Source organism: Lonchura striata, chromosome 18 (assembly GCF_050655825.1).
Source record: "Lonchura striata isolate lonStrDom1 chromosome 18, ASM5065582v1, whole genome shotgun sequence".
NCBI lineage: Eukaryota > Metazoa > Chordata > Aves > Passeriformes > Estrildidae > Lonchura > Lonchura striata.
In genome coordinates, this window is record NC_140720.1 from 14,315,810 (window position 1) to 14,335,406 (window position 19,597).

The 19,597-nt window shown below is 44.1% G+C and overlaps 1 protein-coding gene across 2 annotated transcripts in view; it reads right to left on the reverse strand.

Moving 5' to 3' along the window:
* Positions 1-669: 669 nt before the first annotated feature.
* The window catches only part of SEC14L1 (SEC14 like lipid binding 1), a 43,085-nt gene continuing 24,157 nt past the window's right edge, over positions 670-19,597 (reverse strand). For both annotated transcript variants that reach the window (XM_021535799.3, XM_085556951.1), the window contains exons 4-16: positions 18,415-18,546; positions 15,815-15,943; positions 15,331-15,565; positions 14,547-14,656; positions 13,622-13,811; positions 10,497-10,585; positions 9,506-9,576; positions 7,836-8,007; positions 7,381-7,515; positions 5,637-5,771; positions 4,902-5,153; positions 3,729-3,907; positions 670-3,227 (exon numbers count right to left, since the gene is read on the reverse strand). In XM_021535799.3, coding sequence (XP_021391474.1) covers positions 3,122-3,227; positions 3,729-3,907; positions 4,902-5,153; positions 5,637-5,771; positions 7,381-7,515; positions 7,836-8,007; positions 9,506-9,576; positions 10,497-10,585; positions 13,622-13,811; positions 14,547-14,656; positions 15,331-15,565; positions 15,815-15,943; positions 18,415-18,546 — 1,935 coding nt within the window. In that variant the 3' untranslated portion in view covers positions 670-3,121. The remainder of the gene's footprint in view (positions 3,228-3,728; positions 3,908-4,901; positions 5,154-5,636; positions 5,772-7,380; positions 7,516-7,835; positions 8,008-9,505; positions 9,577-10,496; positions 10,586-13,621; positions 13,812-14,546; positions 14,657-15,330; positions 15,566-15,814; positions 15,944-18,414; positions 18,547-19,597) is intronic.

Consider the following 19,597-nt stretch of genomic DNA (forward strand, 5'->3'; position numbering starts at 1 on the left):
CCTGGTCTGCACCACTCTCACCTGCCCAGCTCAAGCAGGGGCTGAGGCTCAGGTTTATTTAGTTGCCATTTCAGAGAGGGCACTGGCCACAAAGGCAGCTCCCCCACGTCTGCAGGCACAGCCCAGCTGGCCAGCAAAGCCACCTCCATGCACAACACCTTCTCCAGGACTGCTGCACTCCATTACTGTGTGCTGGCATAGAAATATTGACCACCTGCTAAAGCTTGAAGTAGGTCAGGCAGCCATCTGGTCTTGCTGACAGACCTCCACGACCACGGTTAAAGATTCTCATTTAGAGAAACTTCACAGCTTGGATCAAATTTGAAAGACCAACCATCAACATGCTGTAGCCTCTGCTCCAGCTCCAGGAATTAGAAAAGCCACAGTTTGACGTTTATTGGCTCCTGTTTCTAAAATAGCTGAAGCTTATTCTACTTCTACTAATTAAAAACCATCATTTCCTGAGTGTGACTGTCTGGGCCTCCTGCCTGAGGTGTCAGTGGTGGGGGCAGCCAAGGAGCCCCTCCTTCACCCAGCACTGGCAGACCTGAATCCAGCATGTAAAATAACCCAGGAGCTTTGCAGCAGATGAATGAAATAAAAGAGACTGCCCCCTCCTTTTTTTTTTTTTTTCCAAACAGTTAACATTTATTGATAACAATAAAAAAATCTTTTAAAGACTATCTGTATTTTATTACCAAGAATGAGGTATTATGTATACAAAACATTTACAGAATTTGATATGCAGTTCATGAGGAGGGACAGGGAAGTGAAGGACATTGATAACGGGAAAGGTGCCAACAGAAGAGTCACTGGCTGAGAGAAGGAAGAGCAGTATCACACAAAGAAAGACCAGGGTATGGGAAATTTAGTTAGACTGCAGTGATCAAGTCATATTGCCACAGCACTTTGCTTACAGGAAGATTAACTATTGTTTTTCTGGAATTTTATCTCCCTGCTTGTTTGTGCTGTAATGTGCTTTGAGCTCTAAATGATGTGTTAAGATCAAAAGCAGGAAAAACCCAAAGTGCCACTTTTGAGCCAGCTCAAGTGAAAAACAAAAATATAGATCTTCAGACTTGAAAAGGGACTGCAACTCAAAAAGTTCTACAAAGCCAGACACCTGGACAGATGTGGAGTGTTGAATGGAACAGATTCTTTACAGCTGTCAGCAAAATTGCCATCTGAGAGAGAGGGAAAGAGAGACAAAGGGACCATCCTCAGCCCTTACAGCCTGGTGAATGGGAAGAGGGAGTGTTGTGAGTGTCAGCAGGTGAACTCACTGTGACCAGCTGCATTTCCTGTGCTGGGAAGCCTGGGCTCAGCCCTGGGAGCAGCCCTGGAGCCACAGATCTCTGTGGGAGCTGTGACACCAAAGCAGTGACCTGTGTCACTCTGGCAGCCTAAGTAACAGCCTACCCTCCATCTTCAGCTTCTGAGTCCTAAAAGAGCTCCAGAGCAGATCCATTTGGTTCAGTTTGAGGAGGTTGGTCTATGAAAACCTCTGTTACTGAAATATCTGTCAGCTCTGGCACATGCCAAACCTAGAACAGGGCTGCAGCAGAGCTGCTGTCAGGGGTCTGTCACCTGCCTCTCCAGAGCTCTGCAGGCATAAAAAAGCTTCACACTGAGTTCAGAACCAGCATTCCTCAGGCAGGGGATCCAGAATCTCGAGTGATTTCCAAGTGTAACACCTCCTGAAGCTCCTCCACCACTTACCCAAGGCAGAGCCTATCCCACTTCCTAGCAGGGACTGCAGCCAGCACAGAAGCTCCTTGTGCCTGCATGGACATTTTAGCTCTACCAAGTGTAAGGAAAGATCAAGAAGGGTCTAACTGTGCAAATCCTGATGCATTTCGGACCACAATCTTCTCTGCTCCACTGCCAGGTGTGGTCTGTATTTCTCTGACAGTTCAGTCTTTGGAGCCTTTTGCTGTGCATAGAGAGAGAGCTTGAGAGGGAAGAACACCTGAACAGAGTTCAGCAAGGGTCCAACTTGGGCCTGGCCAACAGGGACAGAATCCCAAATGGCAGATCACCTCTGGCAGTGGCAGTAGTGAAAATAGTGGAGAAAATCCTTAAATTAAGTATCTTTTCCTGTATCACTCAGAGAGAAGATCCCTGTGCTCCCTGCCCACAGGAAGGCTGACCAGAACTGAGGTGCTCTGTTTCTGCCAGACACAGGGAAGGCAGAAGGGAGAAGTGCTCAGGAAGGATGGAAGCCACACCTCCATCAGACTGCTTTAAGCAGCAAGCTGAAGCTCTGCATAAATTCCTGACAAGAAGAGAATCTCAGTAAAATCCATTTGCTTGGAATGCACTAAGGAAGCAGAGTAAAGCTCCAGCACAGACTGGGAGCAGAAGCTCAGAGCAGCTCTGGATGAGCCCAGTGTGACACAGCAAGGGAGAGCCTGCTCTCCACCTCTCTCTCCACAGTGCTCCATGCACAAATCCAAGGAAAGAACAAATTGCTTTAACCCAGCAAGACCCAGAGCTCAAATTCCCCAGAAATGTGCTCATACAAAAAGTATATTCAGTGTTACAGCCTGGCCACAGCTCTGTGGGCATGCTTTGAAAAAAATGGACTCACAAAGTCAAGTATCCAGCAACTGGTGTTCTTTGTCTTGGACATCATTAGTGGCAACAGAAGAACAGTTTGCAGCACTGGAATATCACAGGGGATTTCTCAGGATGGCAAGGAATGTCCTGACAGGGACAGTTGATCTCTAATGCACTACGGATCATTTTTGGTAGGGTTTTTCTTTTTCCCTTTTTAACATCTACACAGTTAAAAAAAAAAAAATCTTAACTGATGCACTGGTTGTTTTTCCTTTTCAGTAAGAGCCCTTGTGTTCAGAGTTAGGATTTGTGCAAGCACACTTGCAAAAATATTTATGGCTGATTTAGGAAAAAGGGTTAAAGTTAAGAGACAAGCTGTTGGATCTAACAAAGATCAAAACCACTAAGTGTAAAATTCAAACAGCTACTTTACTATCTATAAAAGGCTTTTTGGGGTGGGGTTTTTTTTGCACAATTGCCAGTTGAATATGCTGTATTGCAGTCAGCTGCCACGGGCGAAGGTCCAGCCATCACATCCATTTGCTTTTCAGCTGTTGTGGCACTACCTGGAAATCATGGAGCTGGAATGGGACTGGCTAGAGGAGGTGGTGGCAGCACTGAGCTGGGAGAATCCACTGTGGCTTGATTCAAGGCTGGTCATAGAACCCCTGCAGAGAAAAAAAAAAAAAAAGAAAGCGGTTTTAAGCTTCAGAACACACAAAGATTTTGATTTCTGCTCTGTATCTATACTGTATTTGCACACTGAATAAAAAGCAAGTAATAGCTTTGGTGCAGATACTCAAAATCTTTTCTGCCTCACCACATAAAGCAATGAGGACACTGCACCCCTTTCAAAAAACCAGATGCTGTTTAAAGAGACAGATTTAATTTCAGTCAAGTTTATCCACTGGTAGAAAATGAAATTCAACAACTGGAATTTGAATTGCACTTCCTTCTACAGGAGAACCTGCCAAGTCAAACAAGCTCTCAAAGCAGAGCCAAGTGACCAGTGATATTGCCACAAGACAACTAATTAACCCCTTTTATAATTTAGTTGCCCTCAGTGCAGCTTTTTAAGGCCCTCACAATTTACTTGAATTTAAGTGAAGCTGACATTGACCTGAAATAGTCAGAAAGGTTTGACATTGGCTGCCCTTGGCCAAACATACCTGAAATCTTCAGATCCTATCACTTCTGTATAGTACATCACTTTACATTTGTGAGAGGACACCTGTAGAGATGCCAGCACATCATCCACACGAGGCAGGTTGGTTGTAGCACAGGCAGGCATGCTGTGGAATTTCCACTGTAAAATGTAGAAGCCAGGCCACCTGGTCACATGGGAGCCCTGCAAGTAGACACAACGGAAATCAAAAATTAACTTGGTCAACAGAGATTTGTAGGCTTGACATTTCTTTTCTAAGCTTAGAAAAAGTGCCTACATTGCCCAGAATTTTTGCCTAATGCCAATATTTCAGCTCCTCAGCAAATGGCAGTGCTGAGTGACTCTTTTCACACAACATCCTTATCAAATCTGGGATGGAACACCAGCAGCTCGACAGTGTTGAGGGGTTAGGATTTAATATGCTGAAAGGATAAGTTCTGCTTTAAAACAATATCCATTTTCCATTTATTTTCATTCACAGCTGTCCTTTGAGACTGTGAAAAGAGCAGTCAAGGCTTCTGCCTCATAGTTTGAGAGGTCACTGTCCATATTTCCAGTTGAACATTTCCATCTTGGTGACTTAAGGAGCTGCTTTTTCAGAGGCTGTTTGACTCATTTCAAGTCAACAGGAACAGCAGTGGCAGTGTGTGACTAAACATGCTGCATGTCATATCAAACTTGGAATTAAAGGACATAATGGCATAAAAAACCCTTCAGGAGCTTTGGCCATCAGGAGCTCTTACACTGACCATTAGAGGGCAAACACACAGAAGCTCAGACATGATTTCCAGCTTTCTCTTATTACTGAGGGCAAGCACTGTGATATTCCTCAAACACAGAATATTTGCTTCAGTAAATAACTGTCAGAATTAAAAAGCATGAATTACAAAGCCCAAAGCATGTTTTGTTTCTTTCTGGATGTGCATTTTAGGTGGTCTCCCCATGCTCCTTGCTGATCCATTTCAGTCCCTAGCAGACCTGATGCAGCTTACCCTCCCAGCAGATCCCACCTAAATCCCATCCTGTTCCCTGCAGCACCCAGCCTGGAACAGCAACTGGCCAAAAACAAGCCCAGCACTGAGTCACCATCACTCAGTTGTCAGGGCTGTGAGTAAGAAGTGCCCTGTGGGGGCAGTTTGGGCTCCATCTGCCCCCACAGGGGCTCTGGCTGCCTCACCTGCACACTCTCCCCTTCTTTGCAGATCAGGGGAGACTCCACCATGCTGTAGTCACGCCCCAGCTGCCAGACTTTGTCTATCAACTGGACGTTGTTCCCACCAGGAGATGTAATACTGTGAGCTCCCAGAGAGTCCTTTTTGGGAGGCTGTGGGGCTCTTTTGGAATGGAAGATGTTAAAAACAATGTCGCCCTTGCACACGTCAAAATCCCACGTGATCACGGAGGAGGCATCCACGATCTGGATGAGAACCTGAGGCAGGAAAGACACATTAGGCAACAGCAATTTGCTCAGCAAAGGCAAACTCCTACACAAAAAAAAAAAAAAAAAAAAAAAAAAAAAAAAAAAGACAAAGAACAGAGCTTTTTTGTTGCTGGGCTTAGTTTCTACTATTAAAAAGGCTTTTTAATAGTAAAAAAAAAAAGGCAGTGCAGATACAAATTCCCCCCAATGGGGTGTCTATCTTTCTCACTTTCAGAAGCTTTCCAGCAGCCTCTGCTTGCTTTGCTTAGAAGAATATGGCTTTGAATAGAATGAAAACCAGTGATATTCTCTAAAAGGCAACAAAATAACAATCAAAAACTTCAGCTATTAAGGCATCACCGTGCACCAGCTCCAGAAGGTAGAAGAACAGGAGCTAAATAAACAAGCAATAAAGCATTCCCAGGCCAAGAGACCGAGCTCAGAGCAGAGGGCTGAGATGGAAATGAAAGCAAAGGGCAGCTGGAGCTGTACCTCATGTGGAGCTCCTTTGAAGACACTTGCAGACTGGTAAATTGTTTCAGTCCAAAGCTTGATGTCTTCATTTTCCAACTCTTCTGCTGTTCGGTAGAGGGACTTGGGAACCAGCCCACCCTCTGGTACTTCACACTAAAAACAACAACAACAAAAAAAAAAAAAACATTAAAAATTATCTCCTGTGACCATCCCATCATGTTCTCTGCCTCCCAGCTTCAGAAACAAACATTCAGCAATACTCTGGAGAAGGGAACAGTCTGAAAGCAATTGTATAGCTTGTACAAGGTAATTATTTTTCAAATTATCTGGGTGAGGTGTTTGCAGAACTGCACACCAGGGGAACAGATCTTGTACATACACAACAGTCAGCACCCCAGAAATGGACTGTGCAAAGGCTGAAATTATCATTTACACCACCTTACACTGAAGAAAGATGGCAAGCACTTCAAGATCCTGAGGGAAGTGGCAACAGTGACTAAGTCAGAAAAATAGAGCTACAGTGACCTGGAAGAACAGTAGTAGCCAAACTTAAGGATAGCTAGTGGGAACATACAGAAAGTTTTCAAGCAGGTAAAAGGAGACTGCAGCCAGGAGAGTTAACAGTTTTGAAGTTACAGCTGTCTGACAGCTCAGTACTGGAAGTGATTACACAACTTCCCTAAGCAAACTTCTGTTTTAAGAAGCCTGTAGCAATGAAGTTGACAACAGGTTCCACAGAAGTGTCTGGGGAAGTAGAAGTGTTTGGTAACTGCATTACAACAGAGAATTAAAAAGATCTCAGAGAAGTAATTTTTATTGAAATACCCAGAGTAAAGAAGAAAGGAGAGACTGCTACTGCCTGTAACTAGCAGGAAATATTGTAGCAATTTGCTTTCTGGAAACATTCACTTTTGCTTACTTAAGCAGTGGATTTTGCCAGCTTTAAGTTCCAAATTAGATAACACTGAAAGCTACTGCTGCAACAAAAACCAGCCCACTGGAGATAAACACATGCTCTAGTCCAGCACATCTAACTGTACTTCATTATCATTTGAGACTCTATTGGAACTGACACAGATGAATTTTCAAGAATGGTACAGAAATTAATCTAAGAGTGTACAGGGGCTGAAAACACACCCAGCCTGTGTTGTCAAAAGCATTAAACATGAATGTGTAATAATTACATTATCAGCAAGATGTTAAAATGCCAGATCCAACTGACACCCAGGGCCCAGGCAGGAAACAGCTGCATTGTCACAGGCATGTGACAAGGGACTGAGAAATTACAGCAGCCTGCAGTAAAACCACTTTTCTGCTTTGTTGGGGGTAACTGCACACTCTGTGTGGGGAGACTGGGCTGTTTGCTGAGCCCTCGTAGCAGATGTGCCTCATGTTCCTTGGGCTCCTTATGGGATCAGATTTTAAGGTGACACAGACTCTAGATCAGCTGGTGACAGCTCTTGCTCGGAGCTCTGCTACCAATTTGCCTGAACTTTCCAGGGAACAGACTGTGGCTTTTAGCTGTGACTGGCTGCTTTGATGAGGTATTTGATCAAGATGCTTAACCCAGAGAAGCACTGTACTGGTCTTTTTAAAGTGGATCCAGAAAACAGCACTGATCCTGGAATCCTACACCATAGCCCCCACCTCCAAACTACACCAGGAATCACTCTGTGCTTACAGATTTCTTTGCTTAGAGGAAAAATAATAATTTTTAAAAAAATACAAATAAATTGCTATATGAAATAGTTTATATTCATACCATGCACTCTCCACCGAGGAAATCAGGGATAATTTCTTTATCAATGTAATCCAGCAGTCCCCCAGGACCCTGGTAGTCATTTCCAGCATAAATAAGGAATTTCTTTCTGGTGTTGTCATCAATGAATGGACTAACCTGCAAATAAAGAAAAATAGAACAGATCAGGCCCTCATATTTTTCTCAAGTCAATTTACATTGTTTTCAAGTCAATTTTGAAGGAATCAGTTTTGATCACACTGAGTGTTACCATCCTGACTATGCAAAGTCCACACCACAAAGAAACCAAATTAACCAACTGTGTAATCAGGTTCTTAGGTGGTGTTTTTAATCCACTCCAGGAATCCTATATAAAGGACATGCTTCCAAATGGCAACATCTGCTGCACGTGCAGCCTGATCTCTGAAGTGCTTTTACAAACTGGCACAACAGAGGAACACCTTGGATTACAAACATACCAGTGTCCAGAGAACTGGGAATACTCGAGGTGCTCTTAGGATAAGTAGACGACCCAAGGTCTCAGGGTAATTAGCTTCAACCACCTCGATGATTCTCAGCAAGGCCTTGACTCCAGGTCTCCATAAATGCCTCATGTTCAAGCCTTCCAGATCTACTAGACAGGTCCAAGAGCTGAATTTGAGAGAGATAAAAACAACAATTTCAGTAACATCAAAATTCTCCTTGCTTATGCAAGTGCCCAACACACTGAGATGTGGGGACCCTCTGCATGTTTTGGTTTGTTTGGTTTGTTCCTTTGTGCTGCCTGTGGGCACTGCAGTTTAAGGGGTGTGCAATAATCACTGTGCACATTCTCCCACAGACATTTTAGATTCTAGATAAAAGTTCGGTTCATATGAAGCCAAAAAAAGATCCTGTCAACAGTCAGCCCAAACATTATACCATTGCTTTTGCTGGGAGATTATTTAAGTGGCCACAATGCTACTCTGAGGCAATTTGACATTCACAGAGCAGATTTTCTACTGCACAAATGCCAATACACGTCAAAGCCAATTCTGTTGTCAGATCTCAGGGAAAGAAGCTTTTTCTATAGGAAGAGATATGTTCTTAATACTAACCACTGAGCTGCAGCATGTGTTTCAGTTTCTTTCCAAGTTCAGGTCTTGCTCTGGGCAGGAATTCAAGATTTACAGCTGTGCTGCACCAGCCAGCAGCCATTACATTATGCATAAGGCTTCTGTGAAACACCAAACCCTTCTTTGTTTCACTTTAAATGTTTAATACACAGCCCTTTAGGATTATGGCTACAAATAAAGATCCAGTAGGCAGCATTAAACACATGAGACTTCTCCCTTGGATTTGACCTCTCTCAGGGAGCTCAGCCAGCAAAGTCTGTAACAGGGAAATGATAAGCAGGCACACCCCACAGCCCTGGACCTTACAGATTAGGGGAAGGAAACTGGAAAGAGTTCAAGAAACATGGCATCTTTTCAGGGCTGGTTCTGCCTTCATTCCATGTCCTTAAATCCATTTTGCAGTTACCACTTTCACAAGAGATCTCTACAATGACTTAAAGATGGGCTAGAAAACCACTTTTGACTGAACTTCACATGAAGTCATGCCAAAACCTGGAAAACTAGATCCCAGGTTTTACAGGAGCCTCATGACCTCACCTTGGATCAACAGCTGAGCAGCCACACATAATAAACGGAGAATGCAAAATAGAACTGAGCATAATGAGCCTTGGAGTGCACTATGGATGAACAAGTGACATGGAAACCACACCTTAAACTACTGGAACTGCTACTCATGATACTATCATGGCCTGATTTTTTTGGCAGCTTGCACCAATGCCCAGTGCCTGTAAAATCTTCCTGCCAAACAGATTTGGGAGTTAGGCTGCACTGCTCTGCAGCAGAAGGGAGCAGAAGAGAAACAGCCCCAACAGGACCATTATGAGCACAAGACCAAGGCTGCTGGGGCAGGTGATGTGGGTCCCTCAGGCTTCTCCAGGCACATTCCCTCTAGCCCCACTAATTGGGGAGGCTCTTAATTAACTGTATGATTGTACCTGCATGTGAGACACAGCCTAGCCTCTGCTTGTTCCACTGCCTGACATTCCCTCCCCACACCCCATGAAAGCAGCTCATTCCCACAGAACAGACTTTACCTTATTGGCCTGCCAAATACTTTTGTATTCTCCTCACATCGCCTCAGCCCTTCTTCATTTATTGAAAGAACCTGCACAAGAAAGAGTGGGGTTTAGAAAAGACAGTCTCAAACTCATTAGGTATTATAAAGTAAATATGTTTTTATCCAAAGATTAATTGAAACTACAAGATCAAACCAGCATAAACTTTTCCTCCACCAAAGAATTCATTAGGAATCACTGCAAATACCCTTAATTACTCAGAAATTAAAGCCCCTTTTGCCTTTTGAAATCACAGAAAGTAACCTTGAAACAGAACTAGGGCAAGCCAACAAAAGTTAGTATTGGCTTGGAAATGCTACTGAGAGAGAAAAATAAAACCCACTCCCTGTTTTTAATAGTCACTATGGCTGCTCCTGTCATTACCAGGAGTCACAAAAAGTTAGTGCAAACCTGGAATTCTGCCAGCTTTCTGCTTGGAAGCTGAGCAGATCCACAGTAACAGTCTGAGTGATGCCTTTAGAGAAGGCAGAACTACAGGCAAGCACTCTTTCTTTAAAAATACATGATTCTTATCCCTGGAGGACAAACTTGACAAAATCCTGAGTGTGGTATTTTCCCTTCTGCACTAGAGCAGAGACTGGGGTGTGAAGCCCTGCACAAGTGCAGAAGAATCTCTGTAAATGCCCATCAATAACCACAGGAGCTGCCAGAAACTCCACCCTTCCATCAGCCTGCAGAACACACCAGGAACAGCTACCAGGCGATATCAGAGGTATTCCAACCAAAAACTGATAGAACTGTTACTCACGATATTATCATGGCCTGACCTTTTGGCAGCCTGCAACAATACCCTGTAAAATCTCCCCACCAAACAGATTTGGGAGTTAGGCTGCACTGCTCTGTAGATACCCAGGGAGCAGAAGAGACACAGCCCCGAGAGAAGCATTATGAGCCCATGAGGACAGGCAGGGGGTTCTAACTGCAAGGCTGCTGTTTTAGGGTCACTCACGTAGCGCAGCAAGGCCTCCTCCCCCAGCGCTCGCACCAGGCCCTTGGTGTCCATCTGGCCCAGCCTCAGCACGTACAGCGGGCGCCCATCTGCACAGAGACACAAACCACACAGCAGGAGACCTTTGAGAGAGCTGCTTCTAAAAAATTCGGATGGAAACAAACCAGAACAGTTAAACCTCCCCTGCACCAGGAAGAATCAAGAGCAGACTGCAACATGAACATTAATCTCTGCGGCCACACCAACAGATTACCTGTAAATGAGCTGCAAAATGATCATATCCTGATTCAGAAATAGCTCACTGACTTCATGGAAAGTTCAAAGGACTTTGAGTACATCAGTACACTCCAGACCTTGATATACACAATTAATGACACAGACTATTCTTGGCTTTCAGGACAGCTCAGGTGCACCACTGAACTGAAGCTTTCCTGTAACTGCAGAGCTGTAAGGAAGGCTCTAAGGCTTTTATCACACATGATGCAATAGTACTCTGGAGAGTTTACAGCAACATTTCTGGAAAAATAGCCATCCTGACATCTGGGAATTAATGAAACCAAGTGTTCACCCAGAGCCTGCCCTCTGCAGAGTCTGCTGGATGGAACCACGCTCCAGCTTTGTCACTGCACACTGTGCAGAACTGGCACACAGCCCTGCTACTGCAGCCTGGTGAGAACAGACTCTGCCCCAGAGATAAGCTTCAGCTGGACCTTCTGCATTAGAGCCCTGCCTTTCCACAGTCAGCCTGCACACTGGGGCAGCCTGACACTGACAGGAATCACTCAGGCATTAAGGTGAATTACTGTGTTAGCTGAAATTGAGAATCAAAGTTTGCATTTTTGGCTCTTAATTTTGCATCTTTGGCTCTTGTTGCACAAAACAGCTTCCAGCCTCCCTCTAAAGTTGTGATACACTTGTTAAGCTTTGCTTCATCTATTCTAATGCACAGACTAAACAATCACCAGCTTATAAAAGTGAGTATGTTAGCATGCAATATAAAAAGAAGAAAAAGAGGAAGCTTTCTACATAAAAATCTCCCTCAAGTCTTGTTGTCCATGCAGCTTCACTCCCCTCTAGCAGCTGCCAGAGAGGTTATCAAATTATCATTAAGTCCTTTGTGACACAAGGAGAGAAACTACAAAAACCACACTATTAAAAAAAACAACAAACAACAAAAACTGCAGAGTCAAGGCTAGTTATTTATTTGGCAAAGACACAGCCCCCATGGAAGTTCAGAGTGTTTTATGTTTTATCAGGTGGACTAAAAGAAAATGTTATTTTAACATTGGCACACACTTATCTTGGAATGTACTGTTTAGCTTTTGAAACACTAAACAAAAACTGCTATTAAGCTTCATAGCAGGTCTTCCTCCCAGACACAGATGCCTCCAAACCCAAACTAACAGCTCAGTAACCCTGGTCCACCCAAATGACACATGAAGGAGACTCTCAGCTGACAGTGCTTTGTTATCACTGTACAATTTCTATTCCATTAGAGCTTTGTGGTTTTAAAAAGACATTAGATTGAAGCGTTCCTGTCAAAATAAAAACCATTCAGATGTATAGAAATCTATGCTAATTGCAAGCCAAAATAATAACTTTTTTTCTTTAGCACTGATGGCTCATTCTAGACAACATGCTTCATTATCACTGCTGCCCTTGCTGTAGCACTAAAAACCACACAGCATTCAGCCAGCTTAAGTGTGGCACATTTAGCATATGTAGGAGGAAAGGAGCAATACTAGAAAAGAGGATTTAAAAAAAGAACCTACCACTGTAAAGTTTTAAATTATAGAGAACTGCTCAGTTCTGAAATGGCGTTTCCATTATTGACAAAGCCGTGCTTTACTTGTGGGCATGCTCCAAGAGAGATCAAAGGAACTGCAGGGGAAGGGAGGGGGCATGAAGTTCACCACAAGACTGCAGAACTTCTCAGAAGAACATTAAACAAGCCTTTGATGCATTCTGCACCTTTCTGCTCACTGGCAAGACCCAGCTGTGTGACAGAGGAAGTATTTATAAAGGACAGACAAGGAACGGGCTGAAAGGCAGGACTTATTAACGGGTCTTTTTCCCTAAAATCTTTACGAGCGTATTCTCATTTTCCATTTTCTCAGTTTGAGGTCTGTCAAACCCAGAGCAGCAGGGAAGAACCATTCAAGCTCTGTGATTAAACTTCTGCTGTGTCCTCCCTGTCTCCTGGCCACCACTGCTGACAGCATCCTGCCCTGTTTCATATGCTGCTTGGAAAAGGAAGAGCTGAGCAGAAACAACGGTGCCTGGTGGGAACAGACTCAATCAGAGCACAGATCGCTCACAGTAAGAGATCATTTCCTTATCTAAAGAGCCCAGCTTGCCTCAAGCCACAAATTCCAGCGTGTTTCATTTCTATGTATGTATTAGCAAGGAGAGATCAGTGCACGATAAAGCAGAGGGACAGGGGAGTGTGTCAGGCTGTGGCACACAGCACAAAGGGAATTCAGCCAAAGCTTCTTCTCTTCTTAAACAAACCTGCTCTATTTGATGTTTTTGCAACATTCCACTTCTCATCATTAAGCTGATTGTAACACCAAATAAATATTCATTTATGCCATCAGCAGACTTCAGAAATAAATTGATTATGAAGATATACTTATTTACAAACACCTTTTAATCACTGAAAGCACACTCAGCATTTGCCTAACACTCTTCTAAGCACCTCAGAGCACTAGAGAAGTGCAATTAATCACTTTTTTTAAGCTCCTGGCAAAGCAGATTTAAGCATGTTAGTATTGCTAAGAAAGACTCTGATCCAGGACTCTGCCCCCAGCAGCTAAGGGCTGGCAATGCACTGGAACAGGCTGCCCAAACAAGCTGCAGATGCCCTGAAAGTGTCCAAGGCCACGTTGGACAGGGCTCTGAGTAACCTGGTCTAGTGGAAGGTGCCCCTGCCCATGGCAGAGAGATGGAACAAGATCATTTTAAATTCCCTTTCAACCCAAAACATTCTAGCAATCTAAGTGTCTTTAGTACATAACAACTGTGAAGTTCTAACCAGCCACCTCTAGTTAACAGAGGGACAACTATCACCTTTGATTCAAAAGGTAAAAAGGCTGTTCAATACATATTTTGTACTGAAACCATACCTTTGTCATGGTGATGCCAGCCTCCTGCATAGTAATCCTGGAGCACCTGGGGAGGATTCCAGGTGTCCAGAATATAATCCACCTGGTGCTGCTTACGCCAAGTCAGTGACTGGCAAAGGATCTCTCTTGCTTTGTCAATGTTGAAGTCCCGGGCACGCAGGAACCTTAAAATGTGTTCATCCTTTGGGATCTATTAACAAAACCAAACCAAATTTTGTATTCAAGGTTTGAAACAAGAACAGAAGTCCAAACAATAGAAGCTGAAAAATGTGCAGCCCTGCACCAATGCATGAGGATGGCGTGTAACACTGGGAGTTACTCAAAAAAAATCAGCCTTTGTTTGGAACAAAATCACAAGCCCTGTCAGGCACTGCAGCTACCTTCATAAGGGATATAAAAATTTCATGAACTCTAATGTAATCATTTCCACCTCTATGACCATACCAAGCCAGTCCAATTTAAATAAATCAGGACAGAACACAAACTGTGTTTTATTGTTAAGTTAGAGGAAGCTGAGACACACATGCAAATCACAAGTCACTGGAAAAACCCAAGCCTTGCTATCAGTGCTCCACTCCTATCCCCATTTCAGTATTTAAGACTGTGATGTTTGGCCAAAACAAACAAATGTAAAAATAAGGTCATTATAGAAACCAGGAAGACTTATAAAACTGATGCTATTCCCCTGTGGCAGTTAAACTGACAGTCTGAGAGGCTTTCAAGCTAATTATTGAAGCACCGCAGCTGCAAAGTCAGCTGGACAATCACAATGAACTCCTCCTATTGCCACTGCTTAAATTTAGGTTTTGATCATGGAGAGCCACTTAGCAGAAAGAGTCAGCCCCAGGGGGTGTGGCAGGAGGTTTCCTCGGGCCCACCTTGTGTGTCACACACTCTGAGGCAGGGGACACCCCCAGGAACTCACCTTGCCTTTGTGCGTCTCCTGCAGCCACTGCCGCAGGCGGATGAGGCAGCTCTCCTGCATCGGGGTCAGGTCCCCCAGGTACCTCTTGATGTAGTCTGCATCCAGCTTATCTAAAAAGAGATTACAGGTGATTAGAGTGATCCTGACCTGACCAAGCACCACGTTATCTGATTTGCTGCTGTCTCAAAGTGGCTGCTGTGTTAGGCACAGTCAGAACCGAATAAAGTTCCCTTGAATCAATGAAAAGATAAGCAAAGAAACAAACATAGTAATCTTCATGAAGAAGATAAAAGTCTCCTTCTGCAGCTAAGGAAGGAGCAAAAGCAGACATTTGTAAAAGCATTTTGCCAGTGTACTCAGATTCATCAATCCACAGCACCCACTGGGCTTGCTACTTCTAGAAATACTTAGAGAAGTTTCAATCTCCCAGTGCAAGAATTTCCCAAATTCCCAGAAGACTGTCTAGGGATGTTTCAGCTGTTTCCTCCCCATCCTTCCTATTGTTACATCTATCCCTGAATTTCAGGGTAAGAGCAGACTGTTCATTTGCAACCCAATGAACAGCAGATTTCTTCTGCTCATACCTGATCTCTACTCACGAGCTCAGCCTGTAACAGCTGCCTGAACTCTATCACATGTCACTGCTTGGTGCCCCATGCTTGAACACAGCATGTCACCAACTCAGGAGCAATGTGGAGCTCCTCAGCTGCCCAGGAGAAACTGCCTAGTGCTGAGGGCCTCCCCAGTAAAAAGCTTCCCAGTAAAACACATCAGAACCCCCTACCATCGGGTGTTCCTGCGGTGGGCTCCGAGGGGCTGCTGGAGGTGTTGAGGATCTCCTTGTTGCTCAAGCCCTCCTTTGTGGCAGACTCTGGGATATTAATGGCAGGTGACACTGGTCTCCTTGGGTGGCATGTGCTGCTCTCTGATTTACATGCAACAGGAGGAGTCCAGCGAGGGACAAAGGTTATTCCTTCTTCCTCCATCTGCTTCAGGTAATACTCTATTATTTCTTTTCCCTTCAAAAAAGAAAATTTACTTCAGCTACAGAAAAACCCACACATTTAGACACAGAAAGAATTGGGCTGAAAATTAAGTGCTCAGACCTCTAAAGATTTCACTTGAAATAGCCCTTACACAGACACACTGCCCCAGGCCCTTAGCAAAGCAGCCCAGGCTTCTGAGCAGAGCAGCCTGTTACTTAGCAGCAGCCTCACTGTCTTTTGGTAACTTGAAGCCAGGCACATCCTTCCCAACTGCAGGCTAACCTTTTTAATATTGCTGGTGTATTGCTTCATGGCAATCTTTTCCACTGTGCTTTCAAAACCAAAAAAAGATTTGATATCCAGACTTGCCGACTGTTCAAAACAGGTCCAATCTTCGTTGTCAGGATGAACCTACAAGTCAAAAGATCATACAGCTCAGTTTTCCATTTAGGGTTTTTTGTCCCTCACAACATTTGAAATGTTTCTGGTTTTACAGGTTCACACAGTCAAAAACATTCAAGTGGAATTTGCAGTGTCTTGCTTGCCTTGATTCACAGTTGGGAAGAGGCAACACCAAAGGACAAAAAGCTGAGAAGCTTTTGGTCCCACAACCCTTTTTTTTTTTTTTTTTTTTGGTCTTAACAAGAAAGGGGAGGGTGGAGAAGCACAAATGCACCAGCCAAGAGCCAGAGGAGTGCACATTTCTACAGTCTCTCAGTTCAGATAAGGGCTGGGACTGCAGGGTGTGTGAGGAACAGGGTAAAAGCCTCCACAGCTGTGGCTGATAGCCCAGGGCCAGCTCAGCCAGGCTGAGCCCTGCAGCAAGGGCAGGGGCAGCACTCCCAACATGTTTCCAAGGGACAGCCAAAACACTGTTCCCACACTGACCTAGCAGGTATTTAGCATTCTGCAGAACAAAAACTGTTTTAGTTTGTCCTCCCTTGATGATGCCACAGAAAGAAGTGCACACTCCTCACTCAGCTAACACCTTCCCTCTTGGCTTATCTCTTGCTTTACTGGCATGATCCTGAAACACACTTTTAGTTGGACTCCATTTTAAAGGGCTTTTCCAACCTAAACAGTTCTGCAATTGATGCTGATACTGTTACAAAAAAGCTGTTTTTTAAACTCTCTTCAGCTGAAATAGTTTTGTTCAAGAAGTTTCTAGGCTGGGCTCTGAATTTTTCATTATAAAAACATCACAAAAGGCTGGATTTCTGAGCATGTAACTGGCCCCATGCCTTAGGGTTTCCTTCCCCCTCAAAACATGCCTAATTTGACTAAGAACAGGATCAACACTGTATGAGGAGACAACTGCAGGGGGAAAAAAAAACAAACCTTTTGCCTCCATTTTCTGTTTCTGCATTAGGGAATGAGAGGTACAAGGATAGCTTGTACAGCCTCAGTAAGTACAACTGATAATAACATAATTTAAGAATCGTCCTGTATTTTCATTGATTCAATTATAAGTTACCCTTAGTAAAACTGAACTTTTAGAAACAATTTATTATTCCATTAAAAACCTGGTTTTGTATTTACCTAATTTCTCAATTGAGTAGAACAAATGGGCATAGAGAAGTGTGGTGTTTTGTACATATTTACCACATGCACTTTTCTATACAGCATTTCCCCTGTTTAAACAGAGCTTTCACATAAAAACTGAAGGTAAGGGTAAGAGTATTCTTAAATTTACCCTGGAAGCTACAGCAGAAATAATCATAAAAATATTAGATAATAGTGTCAAATGGGTTTGGCACTCAGTGATCTTTTAACCACAGGTTAAACACAACAGAAAATGTTATGACCTAGAAAGAGTGCTACAATACAGATAAATCAGTCACATTTGTTAGCTCTGACCTGACCTTTAACATCAATTTGAGGTTCTACTGCTACAGTACATGCTGTAAGAGCCCATGAGGGTGAGCTGACTCATTCAGAAATAAGCCATGACCAGAGCAGAGCAGCAGGCCTGCCACCAGACTCCTCTGCATCAACATTTGCACTGAAGACCAAGAACAATGAAAAAAGGTAGGTTAAAACACATAGCTGACTCAGTGAACTCCTGTCTGAGCTGAGCAGAAGGCAAATCAGCTGAACTTTCCTCTAGCAGTTCTGTCAGGGTGTCAAAAGCCTCATCAAGTCCCACACTGCTGCTACAAAGCACAGATTTGCCTAAACAGAGCTGTCAAAAACAGCAAATTATGTTGTGTTCTGTGCTCTGAGAAGATGCTCATGCAAGAGAGTGCCAAACATGTCTCAGTTTTTGAGGCAAGTGTATTACACCACTAACAATTATCACTCAGGGCAGTGTGTTGGTGCTGGATTAAGCTCTTTTCTGAGCCAGAGATGGGGTAACTGAGAGGTGTTTTAAAAACTTTTATTCCATTTTCAGTCTCATTTGAAGGGTGAGACAATACAGATGTTATAATTCATGCCATGACAATCAGAAGCCAACTATTTCCTAATTACAATACATTATAAGCATTTCTTGGCCTATCAGTTTTTGCCACACCATGCTGTAAATGTCTTAAAGCCAATCATCTAAAATTACCCTCCATGGGTCCTACTACAATGCATCTTTCACAGTTCTGTTTCTCCAAAGTATCCAGTCTTCACTGCAAGGCCATCCTTTGAAATTTGTTTCTAGTTCCACTTGTCTCTCAACAATGTGTGTCCTATTCCATGGCATTTCTAAGTCAGCATTTCTTATCTCAAGGTTTGCATACAGATGCATACATTCTCTAGAAATTCATTTCCCACATGTTGGTTATTTTTTCTTGCAAGGCAAAAGCAAGGAACAACCCAAGCTCTGTTTGAGCCCTGAGATCTGAACAGTGCCTTGGCTCCATCTGCAGCCCCAGCAAGGGTCTGTTGTTACTCACTGTGTAGGAGCAGTGCTCATTAATGATGACTCTGTTAGAGAAGGTTTCATTGTAGGCTTCTATATGTAGAGTCCTTTCTCGCCTGTTCAGAGAGTTCTTCTGCACAAAGTAGACGTAGTCCACTCCTGCAATCTGGGGAAGAGGGACAGGTTCTGTTAAGGTACATGTCTTAGGCTGGAAATAGGGGTATTATATTCCTTTCTGGTAGAGGAGGAGCAGTTCAGTTTTCTGCTGTTCACTGGGCAGTTTGCTTTATCTCCTCCACACCCAACCCTCCCTCCAGGAGATCTCTGCTGTTCATGGCCACTGAGTGTCCCTGCATGGCTGAGAAAATTCCATCATCCATGGGGAGATGCTGTGCCCAGGGGAGGAGCCAAGCATTCCTACCTGGATCCAATCTGACCTGGGAACAGCACAGCAGCCTTTGCCCCCTGCATTCCCAGAGGAGCAGCTTTCTCCCCCCTGCATTCCCAGAGGAGCAGCTTCCTTCCCCCTGCATTCCCAGGGGAGCAGCTTCCTTCCCCCTGCATTCCCAGAGGAGCAGCTTCCTTCCCCTGCATTCCCAGAGGAGCAGCTTCCTTCCCCCTGCATTCCCAGAGGAGCAGCTTCCTTCCCCCTGCATTCCCAGAGGAGCAGCTTCCTTCCCCCTGCATTCCCAGAGGAGCAGCTTCCTTCCCCCTGCATTCCCAGAGGAGCAGCTTCCTTCCCCCTGCATTCCCAGAGGAGCAGCTTCCTTCCCCTGCATTCCCAGAGGAGCCCAGGCCCATCTCCCCCAGCCCTGGAGCTCCAGAGGAAAACTCCCCCCTTGTGCAGATCCTGCTCCAGCAGAAGCACAGCTGGCACTGCAGGAGGGCTGAGCCCCCCTGGGATGGGACTGCTGCCACCTCTCTGACACACAGGGGGCCAGGGCCTGTTCTGACTCTGGCAGTAGTTTTTTTATTTATACTATTACATTTGTATTTTTAGTTTTCCTAATAAAGAACTGTTATTCTTATTCCTGTATCTTTGCGTGAGAGCCCCTTAATTTCAAAATTACAATAATTCAAAGGGAGTTGGTTTACATTTTCCATTTCAAGGGAGGCTCCTGCCTTCCTCAGCAGACACCTGTCTGTTCGAACCAAGACAGTACAATATTCAGGTGAAGGGCTATCCAGAAGTACAAAGCAGGCACTTCAAAAGCTCA